The sequence below is a fragment of the Mesoplodon densirostris genome, chromosome 1 (assembly GCF_025265405.1).
Source record: "Mesoplodon densirostris isolate mMesDen1 chromosome 1, mMesDen1 primary haplotype, whole genome shotgun sequence".
In the NCBI taxonomy this organism is placed as follows: domain Eukaryota; kingdom Metazoa; phylum Chordata; class Mammalia; order Artiodactyla; family Ziphiidae; genus Mesoplodon; species Mesoplodon densirostris.
This window is the reverse complement of record NC_082661.1, coordinates 28,454,454-28,476,344: the sequence shown is the minus strand read 5'-3', so window position 1 is coordinate 28,476,344 and position 21,891 is coordinate 28,454,454. Positions and strand designations below refer to the sequence as shown.

Sequence of the window (21,891 nt, the reverse complement as noted above, 5' to 3'; positions counted from 1 at the left end):
CAGATGTAATGTGGTTCCGTTTATTTATGTAGGCATTTTTTCTCTTTCTAGTGAGCAAGTAGTTTTCTTTTCTCTGTTCCTACCCAAAAGTTAAATAAAGGAGTACCCAAGGAGGGCTGGGATACTTGGTTTGTAGTAGTTGAAATACCGTTTGATATCAGGGGATCTTTTCATAAAGAGAGTTTCCCTCTCAGTTCAGAAGAAAGCTCCAGAGAGCGCTCCCTTTTGATCTCATTGTTAGAGCAAACACATCTGTAGAGAGGGGGATGTTCCAGAAGTCCAGTGTGAGGATTTGTCTCATCTCCCTCCACCTCCCAATCAAAGGATTTTACTCTGTGGCTTCTTTTGCTCTTTTTGCCTGTGAAGTGAGGGATAAGAGCTAATTGCTCATATGGCAGCCAGCCTACCTTAATATGTGGATTATTAACATGATACTGTCCTCTGTTGAGTCATAGCAACTGCTGTGAACAAATGTGTAAATCCATACTGGAAAAAAGTGTTGCAAATGCCTTTCATCAAAATGGAAGACTGCTTCAACTTCTATTTACTCCTCTAGTTGCAATCAAGCTTTCTTTTTCTTTTTTCTTTTTCCTCTCTTTTCCCTTTCTCTTTGTTGCTCCCTCTCTCTTTCAGAAATACATAAAGCCTAATCCTCCCAGTGAGTACTGTGATCATTTGAAGTTTGTGTATAGGCCAACCCCATATCATCAAAAATTGTTGTGTAACCCCATGATTCCCAGGCCTCAGCTGGTGGCCTAGTTATTTCAAATAATATTTAATGCAATAAATTGTAGTGCAATAAAGGAATTTGGACAGTCCCTTAGAGCTTATTGCAGTGGGATTTGACTTGATTTTAATAAAATGAAATTCCAGTATAACCAAATAATTTCTTTGTGGCATGATTTAAAAGGCCTTTAAGTACAGGTATAGGAGATTGAGTTTGTAAAACCTAGTCTGAATAATTGCAGTTTTATTCTTACCGAGTAAATGAACATTTCAAAAATACAGGAATTCTCCTTACTTAGCATAAGGTGATTTTTAATAATTAGCAAAAGAAATGTAAGTGAGGGCCTCCCTGGTGGCGCAAGTGGTTGAGAGTCCGCCTGCCGATGCAGGGGATACGGGTTCGTGCCCCGGTCTGGGAGGATCCCATATGCCGCAGAGCGGCTGGGCCCGTGAGCCATGGCCGCTGAGCCTGCGCGTCCGGAGCCTGTGCTCCGCAACGGGGGAGGCCACAACAGTGAGAGGCCCGCATACCGCAAAAAAAAAAAAAAAAAAAAAAAGAAATGTAAGTGAACAACCTTACTTTTTGTACTGTTATGGTGGGGAGAATAAAGATACCCTGGCTGTATGCATATATTTGTTTACTAAGTTGGTTGATTCCTGTAGGTGGGTACTAAAAATGACTTTTTGGTACAGAAAACGTGGCATCCAGGTATTATGATGCCATGCTGCCTGCTAATGTTGAATATTTTGTGTGATTTTTTTTTAAAGAAAATTGTTCTTACTCATTCAACAGTCTTACAGTAAAGTCAGCCATAGACCAAATATTCAGGACTTATGTTGATACAAATGAAAGAAAAATACAACACAAGTATTTGGTAATTAAGGAAACCAGAATGTCAGTGTTACAAAAATTTGGTCATAGTCTTGTACTCTGGAGTCCTTATCTTAAGCCAATGACTTTTAAGATCTTTTGTTTTCTCTACTGAAGCAGAATAGTGAAAATGTTTTTATAGAAAGTTATGAAAAAAAAGTATGTATTAATTTGCTTTGGGTCATTCTAATCTCTCTGGTAAATTCATAATTAGGAAGGCCTTTTTAAGACTGTGTTCTAGTCTCACAGGTACACAGCTTCTCCATATCTGGTAAATCTAAATTCATATGTGAGGAGGTTATGTTTTTTTAAAGCATATTATTTACACAATTCACTGGAATGGCTCCTTTGGAAGTTGGGTGGCTCTCTTATGTAATTATGTACTTAGTAACCCTGTGTTACACAGCAGTAGGAATTCAAATAAGAATAATTTACTGCTTATGCATAGTTATTAGAATTTTAAAGCATTTGTACAAAATTCTAGTTTATCAGAGTGTTATATTTGACTAATTGCATACTTAATAAATAATAATGAATAAAATTTATTTTAGAAAGCAGCCAGGTTTGAATCCTAACAGTTCTAAATAAGCATCAGGAGCTGCTTCCTCCTCTCCCCCTTCACCTTATTGTTTAAAGGGATTTCCATCCCTTTAGGCCAGATTTTGTAGTGAAACTAATAATTACTGTTAAAAAAATCCATATTAGATGTGTTGAAGATAGACTTAAATCATAGAATTATGGAATTTTATTGCTGCAAGGTGTTGTTAGAAATATTTTAATCTACTCCATTTTACCAGTGGAGAAGCTGAGGCACATGGAAATTAAGTGAACTGCTCAAGGTCTTACAGCTGGTTTGAGTACGAGTCTGCACCTTGTCCTGGATTAGTGTCTTAACTCCTGGGTTAGTGTCACACCTATTCTCAGTTGTTATGATAATGTAACAGTTCACTTCACCGGGATTTCTTGAACACTTCTGCTGGACTAGGCAGTGGACTAGGCATCCAAAGATTATAAGAAAAGTGTGAGTTTATATGGGCTAACAATAATGATGTCAAACTAGTAATATTTTACATTTAAATTCTAATTTATCTAGTGTTTTTCAATGTTTATAAATGTTATAAATGTTTAAAGTTGGCTGAGCCTTTAAATCTAAATTTTCTACTAGATTATAATCTCCTTTAAGGCAGGGACTCACTTGCTTTTCATAACGTTAATCCAGTTTCATTTTGGAAGGCTTAAATTAAAAAAAAATTTTTTTGGAGCATTGATGACATTGTTGGAATAAGTGTAGCTTCCCATGGTGTCTACTCTGGGGATAATACTCATTTCAGAATTACACTTTTTTCTTAATTGAATACTTTTGATTTCAAGTTAAAAATTGTCTCATTTCCGCCTTAAGCAAGAAGGAGCACCTATTTTAAGGGTACAGAGATAGCTCATGGAACTAAAGGGGAAGATGTCAGTCACCACAAAGACATGGAGCCAGGCATTGGAACACCTTTAGTGCTCAAGGCAGCCACCTTGTATACCTGGGATAAATCCCACTTGGTCATGTTGTATAATCCCTTTTATATGTTGCTGGATTTTATTTGCTAGTATTTAGTTTAGGACTTTTGCTTATATATTCATGAGAAATATTGGTCTGCTAATCTCCATTCTGCTACTGAGACTGTCCAATGAGTTTAAAAATTTGTTATTTCCAGTTCTTATATTTCCACTTGGTTCTTATATATATCTGTTATTTCTTTGCTAATACCTTCTATCTTTCCATTTCTTTCAAGAGTGTTTGCCCTGAGTTATTGGAACATTTTTATACTATTTACTTTATTTATTTATTTTAAAATAAATTTATTTATTTATTTATTTATTTATTTATTTTTGGCTGCATTGGGTCTTCATTGCTGCACGCAGGCTTTCTCTAGTTGCGATGAGCGGGGGCTACTCTTCATTGCAGTGTGCGTGCTTCTCATAGTGGTGGCTTCACTTGTTGCGGAGCGCAGGCTCTAGGCACGCGGGCTTCAGTAGTGGCTCTCGGGCTCTAGAGTGCAGGCTCACTAGTTGTGGTGCACGGGCTTAGTTGCTCCGAGGCTTGTGGGATCTTCCTGCACCAGGGCTCGAACCCATGTCCCCTGCATTGGCAGGTGGATTCTTAACCACTGCACCATCAGGGAAGTCCTGAACTATTTATTTTTTGTATTCCATTTTATCTCCTCTGTTGGCTTAATAGGTACTTTTGCTTTGATTTAGTGGTTGCTCTAGAGAGTACAATATGCATTTAAAAATATTTACTGAGGGAAATCCCTGGCAGTTCAGTGGTTGGGACTCGGTGCTTTCACTGCCAGGGCCCACGTTTGATCCCTGGTCAGGGAACTAAGATCCCACAAGTTGCATGGCATGGCCAAAATAAAAATTATTGAGGTGAAATTCACATAACGTAAAATTAACTGTTTTAAAGCGAACAGTATAGGGTCATTTAGTACATTCACAATGTTATGCAATCACCACCTCTATCTAGTTCCAAAACATTTCCATCAATCCAAGTAAAACTTATTCATTAAGCAGTTTCTGTCCATTTCCCCCTTCTTCCAGGCCCTGGCAATCACTAATCTGCATTCACCTATTCGGGATATTTTATATAAATGGAATCATACAATATGTGATCTTTTGTATATAGCTTCATTTACTTAGCATAATGTTTTTGAGGTTCACCTTGTATCAGTACTTCATTTTTATGGCTGAATAATATCCCATTGTGTGTATATACCACAACTCATTTATCTGTTCATTTGTTGGTGAACATATAGGCTGTTTCTTCCTTTTGGTTATTGTGAATAAGGTTGCTGTGAACATGTGTGTACATATATTTGTTTGAGTATTTTCAGTTCTTTGGGAAATATACCCAGGAGTGGAACTGCTAGAAGTGGTCACATGGTAATTCTATGTTTAACCTTGTGAGGAACTGCCAAGCTGCTTTCTACAGTGGCTGAACTTTTCATATTCCCACTAGCAGTGTATGAGGGTTTCAGTTTCTCCACATCCTCACCATAACTTGTTATTTTCTGGTCTTGTTTTGTTTTGTTTTTAATTGTAGCTTCAAAAGCTTTTGAGACTGGGTAGGACTTTGATGATAAAGATCCTTCCAGTTTATCTGGATCTCCTGGCATGCTTTTTTCCTGAGGTATCTAGATAGCTCTGGGGGTTTTTTTTTGTTTGTTTTTTATTGCTATCCTAGCGGGTGTGAAGGGCATCTCGTGGTTTTGATTTTTATTTTCCTAATGACTAATGATGTTGAGTCAATGTTTTTTTTGGTCAATTTGTGTATTTTCTTTGGAGAAATGTCTATTCAAGTCCTTTGTCCATTTTTAATTGAGTTGTTTGTCTTTTTTTATTGAGTTGTGAAGTTCTTTATATTGATATATTCTGGATACTAGACCCTTATCAGATATATGATTTGCAAAACAGTATGCATCTTTAACTTAATCACAGTCTCCCTTGAAGTATTATTTTACTTCACATATGTATTGTCAGACCACTCAGGATGGCTGTTCTCTTGCTCTCTGTACATCCCCTGCCAGACCAGTGCCTGCTTCACCTATATATTACACACATGACTGACCTTCCTAGTACTTGCCCCAGGCCCCAGCTAGTGATTGATCTTATCAAAGGGGCGGTGAGGGGCCTGCCCTTCTGTTGGTTCCCCTGGTAACTAATGAGCCCACCTGATGTCAATTCCCCTATAACTGGTAATCTCCCTTTTCCCCTGGGAGTGAAGACTGCCACCATGTCCTGCCTGCTGACTGCCCCGACACAGTGGTGTGTCATTCCAGGACCTTGCTTCAGACGTGTAAGCTCCCCCATCCATTAACCCATTGTTGTCTCTGTTGCTGACTCTCACCTCTTTTTTTTTTTTTTTTTTTTTTTAATTTTTCTTTTATTTATTTATTTATTTATTTATGGCTGTGTTGGGTCTTCGTTTCTGTACGAGGGCTTTCTCTAGTTGCGGCAAGTGGGGGGGCGGCACTCTTCATCATGGTGCACGGGCCTCTCACTATCGTGACCTCTCTTGTTGTCGAGCACAGGCTCCAGACGCGCAGGCTCAGTAATTGTGGCTCACGGGGCTAGTTGCTCCGTGGCATGTGGGATCTTCCCAGATCAGGGCTCGAACCCGTGTCCCCTGCATTGGCAGGCAGACTCCCAACCACTGCGCTACCAGGGAAGCCCCACCTCTTTCTAAAGGCTTGAAGCTGGGCAAGCACAGGCCTTGCAGGCCTGTGGGGTGAAGCCCAACAACATATAATATATTTCCATTTCCTCCTCCTATTCTTGGTGTTGTTTTCATATGTTTTATTTCCAAATATATTATGGATATCACAGTTCATTATTATTTTTACTTAAATTGTTATTGTATTTAAATTTTAAAAAATTAATTAATTAATTAATTAATTTTTGGCTGTGTCAGGTCTTCATTTCTGTGCGAGGGCTTTCTCTAGTTGCGGTGAGCAGGGGCCACTCTGCTTCGTGGTGCACGGGGCTCTCACTGTCGCAGCCTCTCTTGTTACGGAGCACAGGCTCCAGACGCGCAGACTCAGTAGTTGTGGCTCACGGGCCCAGCCGCTCCGCGGCATGTGGGATCTTCCCAGACCAGGGCTTGAACCCGTGTCCCCTGCATTAGCAGGCAGATTCTCAACCACTGTGCCACCAGGGAAGCCCTAAAATTTTTTTTAAATGAGAAAGATTTAAAGATATTTACCCACATATTTATATTTCTGGAACTTTTTTTTTTTTTTTTTTTTTTGCGGTAGTCGGGCCTCTCACTGTTTTGGCCTCCCCCATTGTGGAGCACAGACTCCGGACACGCAGGCCCAGCGGCCATGGCTCACGGGCCCAGCCGCTCCGCGGCATGTGGGATCTTTCCGGACCGGGGCACAAACCCACGTCCCCTGCATCGGCAGGCGGACTCCCAACCACTGCGCCACCAGAGAAGCCCTATATTTCTGGAGCTTTTAATATTTTTGTGTGGGGGACTTCCCTGGTGGCGCAGTGGATAAGACTTTACTCTCCCAATGCAGGGGGCCCGGGTTTGTTCCCTCGTCAGGGAAGTAGATCCCACGTGGATGCAGCAACTAAGAGTTTGCATGCCACAACTAAGGAGCTGGCGAGCTGCAACTAAGGAGCCTGTCTGCCGCAACTAAGACCCAGTGCAACCAAATAAATAAATAAATAAATATTTTTAAAAAGGGCTTCCCTGGTGGCGCAGTGGTTGAGAGTCTGCCTGCCGATGCAGGGGACACGGGTTCGTGCCCTGGTCTGGGAAGATCCCACATGCCGCGGAGCGGCTGGTCCTGTGAGCCATGGCCTCTGAGCCTGCGCATCTGGAGCCTGTGCTCCGCAACAGGAGAGGCCACAAGAGTGAGAGGCCTGCGTACCGCAAAAGAAAAAAAAAGAAAAAATTTGTGTGGATTGTATCTGTTATCATTTCCAAATATATTTGGAAAATATATGCTTTCTCCCCACTCACTCCCCTGGTTTTCTTTATGGGATACCAAATTATACATATGTTGGACCACTTGTTTATTTCTCATGGGTCACTGAGGCATGATTCAATTTTTTCCAGTCCTTTTTCTCTTAGTGCATTATTTTGCATATTGCTATTTCTTCAGATTTACTGATCTATTCTTCTACATTGTTGTAGTTAGCTGTTAATCCCGTCTCATGAAATTACTATTTCAGACATTGTATTTTCCTTTTCTGGAAGTTTTATTTCATTCCTTTTTTATATACTATGATTCTAGAATCATAGAATAGCTGTTGTTAGACTGGCTAATGTTAGAATAGCTATTTTAACGTTTTGGCCTGCTAATTTCCTTTAAAAAATTTTTTTTTAATTAAAAAAAATTATTTATTTATTTAATTTATTTTTGGCTGCATTGGGTCTTTGTTGCTGTGTGCAGGCTTTCTCTAGTTTTGGTGAGCGGGGGCTACTCTTCGTTGCAGTGAGAGGGCTTCTCATTGTGGTGGCTTCTCTTGTTGCGGAGCATGGGCTCTAGGTGTGCAGGCTTCAGTAGTTGTGGCACGCAGGCTCAGTAGTTGTGGCTCATGGGCTCTAGAGCATAGGCTCAGTAGTGTGGTGCATGGGCTTAGTTGCTCCGTGTCATGTGGGATCTTCCTGGACCAGGGCTCGAACCCGTGTCCCCTGCATTGGCAGGCGGATTCTTAACCACTGCGCCACCAGGGAAGCCCAGCCTGCTAATTTCATTATGTCTGTCATTTCTGGATCTGCTTCTATTGACTGATATTCCTCCTGATTATGGGACACATTTTAATGCTTCTTGTCTCATCTAGTAATTTTATTTTATTTTATTTTATTTTATTTTATTTATTTATTATTTTTATTTTTTATTTGTGTGTGTGTGTGTGGTACGTGGGCTTCTCACGGTTGTGGCCTCTCCTATTTTATTTTTATTATTACTATATTTTGGCCACGCTGTGAGGCTTGAAGGATTTTAGTTCCCCAGCCAGGGATTGAACCCAGGCCTATGGTGGAAGCACCGAATCCTACCCATTGGACCACCAGGGAATTCCCTCATCTAGTAATTTTAGGTTAGACATTATGAATGCTACATAATTCAGTATTTGTATTTTGTTGTCTTTTTAAAAGAACATGTTGAGTTTATTTTGGCCAGCAGTTAAGTTTCTTGCAGTTTGATGCTGCTGTGACTTGATTTTAAGCTTTATTAGGATAGGTTTAGTGTAACCTTTATACTAGTGTAGTTTATCCCTACAAGTGAGGTGTGAGCTTTCTGGGGCTCCTACTCAATGTCCCACATGTTCAGTTAGGCTTCTGCAGTCTGGCTGGTCAGAACAGAAAAGTTCCCCAGCTCTGTGTGGGTTCTAGGAGTTGTTGAGCTTATAGCTCCTTCATGGTTTTTTGCCTGGCCTTATGGAGTTTCACCTTATGCAAACAGGACTTAGCGTTTAGGAATAGACTTAAGGAGTCCCCTGTTCAGTTATCTAGAGCTTTTTTCTGCATAATTCTTTCTCCAATACTCTGACTCACCAATTCTAGTCTATTTAGCCTCCCCACATTCTGTTCTCTGTTTCCTCAATAAGTGGTCCTATTTTGCTCTTCTTGGAGTCCCCTTTCTTATGCCACGGACTAGAAAGTGTGTTGTGGTTTAAGACTTGGACAGTTTTAAGGATCACCTCATTTATTTCCTGTCTTTCAGGGATTACAGTCTGGTACTGCCTGTACTGCCTGTTGTCCAATGTTTTCAAATATATGTTTCACATATTTTGTCCCTTTTTTTTTTTGTCTATGATGGGAGGGTAAGTTTGATACCAGCTACTTCCTTATGGTAGTAGCTGAGGTCTAATGTTCTTTTACTTAGAATTTCTATTTTATTTAAATTTAATGTACTGGAAGTCCTCACTTTGCATGGTTCTGATATTCACAAATTTCAATTACTACAGTTTAGTTAAATAATACCAGTCCCTCAAAACATGGTTCAAATTTCAGTTATCAGAGTTTATTAACTGTAATTTTTGTAAAGTGCAAACTTCCTTGCTAGCTCTCCAGTCCACAGATCACTATGTGGAAAACAGATGCACATCATGATCAGTCAGTCGCTTTCAGTCTGTTGATTAGTCACATACATACTGCACAGTGTGCACTTGTGGGCACGCCTGACCTGGGTCCTCTTTAAGATCTCTTATAAGACTATAATGAAGGTACTGGTCAGGGCTGAGGTCTCATTTGAAGGCTTGATTGGGGAAAGATCCATTGCAAGTTTACGTGGTTTTTGGCAGAATTCCTTTCCTCAAGGGTTATTGGAGACTCAGTTCCTAGCTGACTGTTGACTGGAGGCCACCCTCATTTCTTGCCATGTGAACCTCTCCAGTATGACTACTTGCTTCATCAAAGCATGCAAGCCAAGAAGGCAGTAGAGTCTATTAGCAAGATGGAAGTTTCAACCTTATATAACCTAGAAGCAAGGTATTAGGCTATCCCACACTCAAGGGGACAGGATTACTTACAAGTGTTATGAATATCAGGAGGTGGGGATGACTGGGGGGCATGTTAGAGTTTGACTGCCAGTATTATAATCCATTATCATCATTATTTATTCTGATGTTCAATTTGTCGCAGAATTAGCCTGTGAGAACCTTTTGCACTGGCCCCTGTATCATCTTGCCGTGTCTTCACCATTTTTGAGTACCACAAGATGATACTCTGAGCTCATCTTAAACTTTACTTGCCCAAGTCCTGGAATTAGCCATGTTCTAAGGAGCTCTGGTTCCTTTTAGTGGAGAGTGATATTTAGAATCATTAACTGTACTCATTGCTATTAAGGTGTTACTGTTACCAGACCCTCCCAGTTGATAGGGCCAGGGGGTGTGTTTGTGGTATGTATGTGAACACACACATATACATACATCACTTACCTAGAAATTGTCTGTCTCTGTTATGAAGCTTTGCATTCATGACATCTTCAATTGTAGTTCAGCAGCATAGTATTCACTCTGGCTTTCTTCCTTTCTATATTTGTAACTCTTCTCTGATGAGAATCCTTGCTCTTATTATCCTCAATATTTGATCTACCCACCTAATTTTTAAAAAAATAAATTTATTTATTTTATTTATTTATTTTTGGCTGCGTTTGGTCTTTGTTGCTGTCTGTGGGCTTTCTCTAGTTGTGGCAAGTGGGGGCTACTCTTCGTTGCAGTGTGCGGGCTTCTCATTGCAGTGGCTTCTTGTTGCGAGCATGAGCTCTAGGCGTGCGGGCTTCAGTAGTTGTGGCACGTGGGCTCAGTATTTGTGTCTCATGGGCTCTAGAGCACAGTCTCAGTAGTTGTGGCACACGGGCTTAGTTGCTCCATGACATGTGGGATCTTCCCGGACCAGGGCTCGAACCCGTGTCCCCTGCATTGGCAGGCAGATTCTTAACCACTGTACCACCAGGGAAGCCCTTCCCCCCCTCATTTGATGAATCCTTCTGTATAACTCATCTCCCATTGCCAACATAGCTCTCTCCATTTCCCACCCCATACTCTTTATGGATGCCTCCCTCACCCTTTTGGGATCTATTTGCACTGGGCTAACCCTTCCACCCTTCTCTCCCTACTGAGTCTGAAACTCTTTGCTGGGCCACTGCCCCTCACCCCACTGGGTCTGAATTCAGTGCTGTCCACTACCCCTCCACTCTGCGAATGTCTTCTTCTGCCCACTTTGGAAACCCTCACTGCCCTGCCCTTCCCCGTCACGTGGACATGCTCATCATCCTGCTCACGGCCACTTCAGTCCCCCATGTAGAAGCTCTCCTCACTCGACTAGGGCTGTAGAACCCCATGCCAGGCCACCCTCTTGTAAAGATTTTTTTCTGTCACCCTACTTGGGCTCTGAAACTCTGTGCCAGGGCTTTTACCCCTCAGGGACACCTTTCTCACACCCCTTGGAATCCAAAAGCCTGTATTGGGCCTTCGTCGCCACTTATACCACTCAGTTTGATGCCCACTTAGCTTGTACTCACTTAATGGCTGTTGAAGTTCATTTTTCAGGTAGGAAAGGAGATGAGGGGGAAGAGGAATCGAATTTTATTTTTCATATTAAAAGAAATCTCGCTAGTATTTTTACAGCAAATGCTTTTAACCTAGTGCATTGTAGTTTATATGGAAGCCACCGTTTCCCACATCTGTGTAATGCTCACAGGTTTATACCCATGATTTCATGCCATATTTTTACTCACATACTAGAGGTTTATTATCGTGTTATGTTTATGATTTCTGAGCTTATCTACTCCACCCCACCCCAACACCCCCAAACCCACAGGTACTTTTCAATTTACATGTGTCTGTCAGTGCTACCACCATTCTTCCAGTCATTCATTTGAAATCTTGGGTTATTTCTGACTCATCTTTCTTTGTTCCTTTTGTCAGTCAGTAAGTCCTGTTGATCTTTCTCTTTATGTAAGTTTGTCTTCTCTTTGCCCATTACTTTGATGATTAACATGGCCTCTTGGGTGGGACTCCTTTTCTTAGTTTCTGAGTCAGTCCAGTGCCCCTAAGCCACCTTTGGCTCCGCATTTTTAAATAAATGAATGAACTCCATGTGTGACTTTTTAAGTGCCTTTTTTTTCTGGCCATACCGTGGCGACATGCGGAACTTCCCCAAGCAGGGATTGAACCTGTGTCCCCTGCAGTGGAAGCACAGAGTCTTAACCACTGGACCACCAGGCAAGTCCTTAAGTGCCATTTTTACATGGCATTATTCTAGGTAGTCAGAGTATCTAGTTTGAATCCCATATTTACCACTTGTGTGGTACCCATTCACTTTGGGTAATTTATTTAACCTCTCTGGATCTTTTTTACTTACTAGATTGTTTTACAGGTGAATAAGATAATGAATCGCGAAAGAGATTTATCCAAAACACATACTTTCAGCCTGGTAAGATCAGTCTCAGTAAAGTAAACAGTGTTATTTTATCAGTATTCTCACTGTTCTATAAGCAAAAACTGTTTCCTTACTTCTCTTTGATATGTAGCTTTCAATGATCACTTGCCATTAAGAGCACATTTATTGAGCATCTACTATGACCACATGCTGGAGATTAAAAAAAAAAGACATGACTCATATCTGAGAAATACATTATGATAGAGGAGGCAAACATATAGTTAATTTACATACAGTAACAAGTGCTACAATAAGATTAAAGACTGTGTCTGAACTTTTTAAAAATTAGAAATTTTAACTAAACTTATATAGCAGCTATTGTCTAACACAGTTTAGTATGTTATTGTATTTTTCCTTGTAGTTACTATTTGTGTTAATTTATCTCCCTCAAACAGAGTGTAAACTACTTGAGAATAGGTCTTTAGAGTGGTGAGTGTGGGTTTTGGGAGACAAACACATTGTGGTCTTATTTCTGCCACTGACATTTAGTTACTGTAACTTCTCTGAACTTGAGTTTACTCTCCTGTTAAAGTGAAAATACTAATAATTCTTTGACAGGATTGTAACGATTAAGTGAAATAATGTTTTTAAGGATCTAGCACAATGACTGGCAAACAATTTATGCCTGATAAATTTTGTTTCTCCTCTCCTTGTACTCCACTTGTGTCTGTTCTGCTAATGAACACTAAATATTTGATTAATGGATGAATTTATTGATTCAATGATCTGCAGTTCATAATGGCTTCCCAGAACATTTTGAAATGCAAGTGGCATTCATGGAAGCCTGTTCTTGGTAATGATGGCACTTTATATTTTTTTCTTTTGTACTTGAAGTTTTTTTTTTTAATATTTATTTATTTGGCTGCACTGGGTCTTAGTTGTGGCATGCGGGATCTTCAGTTGTGGCATGTGGGATCTTTAGTTGCAGCATGCAGTTCTCTTAGTTGCGGCATATGGAATCTAGTTCCCTGACCAGGGATTGAACCCAGGCCCCCTGCATTGGAAGTGTGGAGTCTTAGCCAGTGGAGCACCAGGGAAGTCCCTGTACTTGAAGTTTTTAGATCCCTTATTTTAATTTTACCAAAACCTTGTGCAGTAAGGGTAGGCAGATATGATTATCCTATGTGACAGTGGGAGTTTCATTTTTGAAGTGAGTGAACTAAATTGGGATTCTTTTTTTTTAATTTATTTATTGGCTGCATCAGGTCTTAGTTGCGGCACGGGGGATCTTTCTTTGCGGTGCGCAGGCTTCTCTGTAGTTGTGGTGCACGGGCTCAGTTGCCCCGCAGCATGTGGGATCTTAGTTCCCTAACCAGGGATCGAACCAGCGTCCCCTGCATTGGGAGACAGATTCTTAACCACTGGACCACCAGGGAAGTCCCTAAATTGGAATTCTTAAGAGCCAGTCATTGAATTTGTATAGGTAGAGTGTGAATGTATTACATGGCCTATGGAATACTATAGTTCTCTTGACCTGAATTTTTTAGTTGATATAGTAGTGAAAAGGGAATTCTTCTATTCCATGGCTTAAGGATACATAAACTCTCAATGCAGCAATCTTTTTATTGTTCATTATTATAGCTTCTGTTACTCTTAGAAGTTGACCAACAGGGACCTGAGTTTAGGAGATTTTGTCTTTCAGCTTTCATATAGTAAATGCTAAGGCCAGCCCTTTGCCTGCAGGGCCTTCTATCAGTGAAGAGGAACTGTGGCTTTTTCCAGGCAGCCAAATAGGGGGAGGAGTCAAGATTTTCAGTGTTCTTTGTGAAAATGAATTTGTGCTGTTGAACCTCATGGGCATGAGATACTATATTCTCCTTAAAGCACTGCAGGCCCCTTGTTGCAACATTTCAACCTCTTTTTCTGATTCTTTCAAGTAGTAGAAAACATGTTTCAGGCATTTAAAAACATGCTGTGTATGCTTTTTAAAAGCTGGTAAACTCATTCGATTGATTAACAGACTTCAGCTGTAATAAATTATTGGCCCACTGTTTTTTGGAGTACTTTGCAGGATGCTATCCTTATATCAGTTATAGATAGTGTGAACAATGAATACCATATTTTGTTTCCTTAGTATTTCTCCAACTAAAGTGTTTTAAGAAGAAAAAAAGTCCCACGATGATAGTAAATATTTCAAAACTTATAAAGTTTAGTATTATGTGCACTGACTGTTATATTTCAAAATATTTTTCTGTTTTTATATGTGCTGTGATCAGGTATTTAGTTTTTTAGTATTATTAGACTGTAGTAGCACCCAAGTTGATGGACAGAGCTTCAGCCTGGGATACATTGAGGGAAACCTAAAGATTGTAAAAATTCTTCTAAAAGATACAGTGTTTCATAAAGCTACAGGAGGAGTATCACTAATATTGTTTAATTAGTACTACTAGAACTCATAATTTCTACCTTGTTTTTTGTTTGTTTGCTACTGAATACACTATATGTATATTCATACTTACACATTTGTTTTTGTTTCTTTAGAAGGTTTTAGGACCAGCGGCTTTTTGGGGTTCTCTTTTTTTCCTCTTTTTCTGTCCCTGTCTGCTTCTTTCTTTGTTGTTGTTTTCCCTTCTGTTTGGATTGCTTCCTGCCTCCTCCCTCCAATATTCCCACCCCCCCTTAATCCATCTGGAAAGATGAAGAGGCAGCTACTATGGTAACTATGCATTTTGGTTAATAGCAAACTAACAAGATACATAAAACATAGCAAACTGTGCAGAGTTAGTTGCTGTCAAAGCTGTAGGGGTATAATACTTTTTCTTTTCCTTCTCCCCACCTTCTAAAAAAAAAACTAACTTTCCTGTTATATTTTGTCTTCTAAGTTACCATTTCTAATATTGAAATACTACCATGAATAATTCCTTTTTTCTGCTTAGTCTGCACAATATTTCACTCTGTGGTGAGTTTATGGGAGATGAGTTGAGGTGTGTAGAGGAAAAGAGTTGATTAATTGGGTTAAGAAGTAGATTTCCTTTAGATTTATACATAGAAGACGAACCGGGATAAAAATTTTTATTAAATATTTGGCTTCTTGACCTATAACTTTTTTTTTCTTGCTTTTTGGCCACCAGTGTCCCTTTTGAGTTTCCCTCTGGGGTTAGAACTAGTTAGTAGTATGTACTAACTAATTAGTAACTAATTAGTAGTTACTAATCCCTCTGGGGTTAGTAACTAGTTCTTGAAGATGTGTCTATCATAAAGGCAAGCTGCAACTGGAATATTGTATTTATTAGCCAAGCCTTGAAAATTCCTGTAATCTGTGCCATCCTGTCTCATACTGTCCCATCTCATAGTTGTCCTCTCTCTGCAGTGCTCTATGCCCAGGTCTCTGTGGCTGGGCTGCTCCAGCCTGGCGGACAGCATGCCTTCGCTGCGATGCCTGTATAACCCAGGGACTGGCGCACTCACAGCTTTCCAGGTACTTTCTCTGTCTCTGTGGGTTATTTGTGGGCATTAGTATGTGTGTCTAATTAATTGGTGTGTCTCTCCTTCTTTCCCATCCTTTACTTATGTTCACTTTTCTCCTTCATGTTGCCTATATTTCACATCACTCAGTTCTCTAATTTATAATGTAGATCCAGATCCATCGACTCTTGACACATTCTTATTATCATGATTGGTTTGCCAAAATTGACATAGCGCAACTTGACTTGTTGGTTTTCATACCTAGTAGAAGTATGATAGTGAATTTTAAAGTAATCTCAATAAATAGCATTCAATATGTAATGTTTGCTCTGGACCTACATAAAGCCAATTAATATAATCAATCAATTAATTACAACCAGTTGCCTGAGCACCTTGTGTTTTTCTTGTGATCACTAAAAATATAAGGTGCTCAATTCAGAGTGTCTCCTGGCTACTATACTATTATATATGTGTGTGTTTGTATATGTTCTTTTGGGTTTTTTTAAATAAATAAATTTATTTATTTATTATGGCTGTGGTGGGTCTTTGTTGCTGCACGCAGGCCTTTTCTAGTTGTGGTGAGCAGGGGCTACTCTTCATTGTGGTGTGCAGGCTGCTCATTGCAGTGGCTTCTCTTGTTGCAGAGCACGGGCTCTAGGCGCATGGGCTTCAGTAGTTGTGGCGCGTGGGCTTCAGTAGTTGTGGCGCGTGGCTCTAGAGCGCAGGCTCAGTAGTTGTGGCGCATGGGCTTAGTTGCTTCATGGGATTTTCCCAGACCAGGGCTTGAACCCGTGTCCCCTGCATTGGCAGGTAGATTCTTAACCACTGCACTACCAGGGAAGTCCCCAGTTACTTGTCTTTAATGAAAATACTTTAAGTGTTTTAGTGATGATGATGCTGGATATTTGTCGTTTGCAAAATTTCCTTTGCTTATCTTATGAGATACAATATGGTGAAGGGCGTAGGCTTTAAAATTAGTTAAATCAGGGCTTATATACTGTCTGTCACTAGTGGTATGATCTTGAGCAAGTCATTTTCACTCTAAATTCATCTGTAAGTGGAGACTATAGTAAGGGCATGCAGTAAATAGTTGCTGTTATCATCCTTATCTTCATTGTCATTAACATTATTGCTATTAATGTTAGAGAATATTGATATCCTGAGAGCATCATTTTATTTCAAACATCGTATTTTTGTTTGTTTGTTTGTTTTTTACTATATATCATATTGATGAAGTTTCGGCTCTCAAGGAACTCAGTCTAGCTTTTTGGTTTTTTAAAATCTTATTGGGGTTGCAGTGAGTTTCACCAGACTGCAGTCTGAGAGAACAGTCCCTATAAGACTGCCCTCCTTCAGATACCAGTTGTAAGGAGGCCCGCCCCCCGCCTCAGGTTTGGTAACTCACTAGAAAGGACTCACAGAACTCACTGAAAGCTGTTATATTCACAGTTTATTACAGGGAGAGGATACAGGTTAAAATTAGCAAAAAAAGAGACATACAGGATAGAATCTGGAGGGAACCAAATGTAGAAGTTCCTGTCATCCTCTCCCCATGGAATCATGGATGGCATTACTGCCTCTGGGCCACTGTATGTGACAGTACACACAGGATATTGCCAATCAGAGAAACTCACCCATGCTTTTTGTGTACAGAGTTTTTATTGCGGCTCAATTACAGGCTGCTCCTATGGCTGACTTTTAGTCTCTAGCCCCTCCTGTAGGTTACACTGATGCTTTTAGTCTCTGTTCCTTCTTAAGATTGGAACTGAGTGTGGCTCAAAGCCCCCATCATGAATCACATTTGTCCTGTTGCCAAAGCCCCCAGTCAAAGTTCCGTTAGGTAAGAAGTTCCAGGGGGATACCACCTCCCAGTAACCAAGGGGAAAGACCAGGCCTCTCTTTGGGTAAGATTAATTCTTCAGTTTACAGGGGTCATGTACTCCTTTGAGAATCTGATGAGAACTACTGAACTTAGAAAAATACTCATGACACATAGGCAAAGTTTTATATATTATGATTATTATATTTATATTATCTTAAGCTATTAAATTACTGTTTATTTTTTTAACATCTTTATTGGAGTATAATTGCTTTACATTGTTGTGTTAGTTTCTGCTGTATAACAAAGTGAATCAGCTCTACATATACTTATAACCCCACATGCCCTCGCTCTTGCGTCTCCCTCCCACCCTCCGTATCCCGCCCCTCTAGGTGGTCACAAAGCACTGAGCTGATCTCCCTGTGCTATGAGGCTGCTTCCCACTAGCTATCTATTTTACATTTAGTACTGTATATATGTCAATGCCACTCTCTCACTTCGACCCAGCTTACCCTTCCCCCTCCCCGCGTCCTCAAGTCCATTCTTTACGTCTGCGTCTTTATTCCTGTCCTGCCCCTAGTTTCTTCAGAACCTTTATTTTTTTTTAGATTCCATATATATGTGTTAGCATACAGTATTTGTTTTTCTCTTTCTGACTTACTTCACTCTGTATGACAGTCTCTAGGTCCATCCACCTCACTACAAATAACTCAATTTCGTTTCTTTTTATGGCTGAGTAATATTCCATTGTATATACGTGCCACATCTTTTTTATCCATTCATCTGTTGATGGACACTTAGGTTGCTTCCATTTCCTGGCTGTTGTAAATAGTGCTGCAATGAACATTGTGGTACGTGACTCTTTTTGTTATGGTTTTCTCAGGGTATATTCCCAGTAGTGGGATTGCTGGGTCTTATGGTAGTTCTATTTTTAGTTTTTTAAAGAACCTCCATACTGTTCTCCATAGTGGCAGTATCAATTTACATTCCCACCAACAGTGCAAGAGGGCTTTTCTCCACACCCTCTCCAGCATTTATTGTTTGTAGATTTTTTGATGATGGCCATTCTGACCAGTATGAGGTGACACCTCATTGTAGTTTTGATTTGCATTTCTCTGATGATTAGTGATGTTGAGCATCCTGTCATGTGTTTGTTGGCAATCTGTATATCTTCTTTGGAGAAATGTCTCTTTAGGTCTTCTGCCCATTTTTGGATTGGGTTGTTTCTTTTTTTGATATTGAGCTGCATGAGCTGCTTATATAGTTCAGAGATTAATCCTTTGTTAGTTGCTTCGTTGGCAAATATTTTCTCCCATTCTGAGGGTTGTCTTTTCATCTTGTTTATGGTTTCCTTTGCTGTGCAAAAGCTTTTAAGTTCCATTAGGTCCCATTTGTTTATTTTTGTTTTTATTTCCATTTCTCTAGGAGGTGGGTTATAAAGGATCTTGCTGTGATTTATGTCATAGAGTGTTCTGTCTTTGTTTTCCTCTAAGAGTTTTATGGTGTCTGGCCTTACATTAAATTACTATTTAAATTACATAACCCCCAAATCCCCCAAACTAATAAGTTCTATTAAGGAAATGTTGCAGGAAAGGGGACCCCTTCTAGGGCCTGAGAGTGGGCTCTTGTCTCACACTTGGAAATGAATTGTCTGAGGAGACACACGTGCTGACAAAGCAAGAGACTTTTTGGGAAGGGGTGCCCCGGGCAGAGAGCAGCAGGGTAAGGGAACCCAGGTGAACTGCTCTGCCACATGGCTTGCAGTCTCAGGTTTTATGGTAATGGGGTTCGTTTCCGGGTTGTATCTGGCCAATCATTCTGACTCAGGGTGCTTCCTGGTGGCGCGCGCATCACGCAGCCAAAATGGATTCCAGTAGGAGGGATTCTGGGAGGTTGGTAGGACATATTGACTGGCATCTCCTCTCTCCTGTTGACCTTTCCCGAGCTCTTACAGCTGGTGATAGCTTGTCAGTTTCCACGTTCCTTACCAGGATCTCCTGTTGTAAGGTACCTCATGCAAGTGGTTACTATCCGGCCTGGCCAGGGCAGGCGGTTTCGGTCAGTGGTTACCCTAACAGAAATTTGCAGGGAGCCATAAGAATATATAAAAGAGGAACCTGATTTAACCTGAGTGTGGGGGTAAGGAAGATCAGGTAATCGAGGTTTGAGTTAAGAACTGAATGATGAGTAGAGATTAGGCAAAAAGGGAGGTGGGGGAGAACATTTCAGGCCAGTTCAAAGGCCCTGAGGACAGGTGGGGTTTTGTGCATTTAAGGACTCTGCTGGGGAAAAAAAAAAAAAAAGAAACCTATCATTTCAGAGAATGAGGAGAATAGAGGAGAATAGAGTTAGGGAAGACTGGGGAAGCTTGATCATGGCAGGATTTGTTGGCCATTGAATGTTTATCTTGATGCTAAGAGTACTAAGCTGTTGAAAGTATTTTTTTTTAATAAATTTATTTATTTTATTTATTTATTTTTGGCTGCATTGGGTCTTCGTCGCTGTATGCGGGCTTTCTCTAGTTGTGGCAGGCAGGGGCTGTTCTTCCTTGCGGTGTGCGGGCTTCTCATTGTGGTGGCTTCTCTTGTTGCGGAGCCTGGGCTCTAGGCACACGGGCTTCAGTAGTTGTGGCTTGTGGGCTCTAGGGTGCAGGCCCCGTAGTTGTGGCTCACAGACTTAGTTGCTCTGCGGCATGTGGGATCTTCCCGGACCAGGGCTCGAACCCGTGTCCCCTGCATTGGCTGGCGGATTCTTAACCACTGTGCCACCAGAGAATATTCTGTTGAAAGTATTTAAACACAAGTTTGATCTGATCAGATTTGTATTTAGATGTATTACTCTAGCTATCGTAAAGATAATTTCAGTAATTGAGGGAAGAGATATGGGCAGTTTGGTTTTTCTTTTTTTTTTTTTGGCAGTACACGGGCCTCTCACTGTTGTGGCCTCTCCTGTTGCAGAGCACAGGCTCCGGACGCGCAGGCCCAGCAGCCATAGCTCACGGGCCCAGCCGCTTCGCGGCATGTGGGATCTTCCCGGACCGGGGCATGAACCCGCGTCCCCTGCATCGGCAGGCAGACTCTCAACCACTGCGCCACCAGGGAAGCCCGGCAGTTTGGTTTTGATGTCAGGACTCCTCTGCACTCTTAAAAATTATTGAGGACTCCAAAGTGGTTTTGTTTATATGGGGTATATCTATTGATATTTATTATATTTGAAATTAGAACTGAGAAAAAATTTAAATATTAATTTATTCATTAAAAATGACTACAATAGCTACAATAAATCCATTATATGTTAGTGCATATGAATGTTTTTATTTAAAAAAAACTAAAAAAACCTATTTTCTAAAACAAAAATTTAAGACTAGCATTGTATTCCATTTTTACAGTCTCTTTAATGTCTGGATTAATAAGACAGCTGGATTCTCATGTCTGCTTCTGCATTCATTCTGCATTTGTGACGTGGTGTTTTGCTTGTAATACATGTAGAATCCCAGCCTCACACAGATATATAGTTTGAAAACGTAGAAGTGTTTTAATATCCTTTTCAGGTAGTTGTGATTTCTTAAAGATTAATTGTAGTATAGAATCTGAAAGCATATCAATGAACTTCTTGTGCTCTGTTATATTAAAAGCATTGGTCTCTGTTTTTAACAAATCATGCTGGAAAAATCGGACATCTATGTGCAAAATAATGAACCTTGACTAGATACATTGCACCATATTAAAAAATTAACTCAAACTGGACTGTAGACCTAAATATGAGCTAAAGTTATAAAACTACTAGAAGAAAATGAGCGAGAAAAAAATTCGTTGTGACTTCACATTAGAAAATATTTTTTCGAGAAGACAAAAAACATGAACCATAAAAAAAAAAAATAAGTTGGACTTAATCACAGTTTAAAACATCTGATTTTTAAAAAGATACTGTTTAGAAAATGAACAAGTAAGGCACTGACTGGAAGAAAATATTTGTAAAATACGTATTTGATGAAAGACTTGAATTCAGAACTCTTACAAAACAATAAATAATAAGATAAACTACCCAATAAAAAAGGGCGATTAATGAGCAAAAAATTTGAATGGATATAATACCAAAAAAAGATACACAAACAGCAAATAAGCACGTGAAAATATCCTCTATATGTTTAGACATCAGGGAAATGCAAATTAAAACAATAGGAAGACACTACATTGCCACCCACATGCTTCTTCCCACCCTGGAATGTGGGGCTGGGAATTCAATAGATCCTAGTAGTTATTGTATCCTAGCTTAATATGAGAAATGTTAGGCTAGAAAATTCCTTGAAAGCAGAAGCAATCTCTTACACTTATCCATTGACCTTCTTTTTAGTAGTTGGGGCTCAATAAAAACTGATGATTTGAACTATGTTAGATAAGTGGTAAAGATAATCATGTGCAACTAAAAATTGTAGAAGTCAAAATCATCTGACTTGGACACTAAGATATGAAGAACAATTCAAAATTTCTTTCAGCCTAAAACAATTTTGAATCTAAGGCCAGTAGGAAAGATTTGTGAACAAAATTACCATCGCTGTCAGGGCTTTCTCTATTTAGTCTTAATCAAAAAAATCAACAAGTATCTATTTTTTAAAATATTGAG

General features: G+C 40.0%; 1 protein-coding gene across 10 annotated transcripts in view; it reads left to right on the top strand.

The window, feature by feature from the left end:
• The window catches only part of BTRC (beta-transducin repeat containing E3 ubiquitin protein ligase), a 189,801-nt gene that overhangs the window by 42,181 nt on the left and 125,729 nt on the right, over positions 1-21,891 (top strand). For 7 of the 10 annotated variants that reach the window (XM_060100574.1, XM_060100566.1, XM_060100529.1 and 4 more), the window contains exon 2: positions 15,355-15,462. The exons of the other annotated variants lie outside the window; for them this stretch is intronic. In XM_060100574.1, the coding sequence (XP_059956557.1) occupies positions 15,355-15,462 (108 nt within the window). The remainder of the gene's footprint in view (positions 1-15,354; positions 15,463-21,891) is intronic. 10 annotated transcript variants of the gene reach the window in all.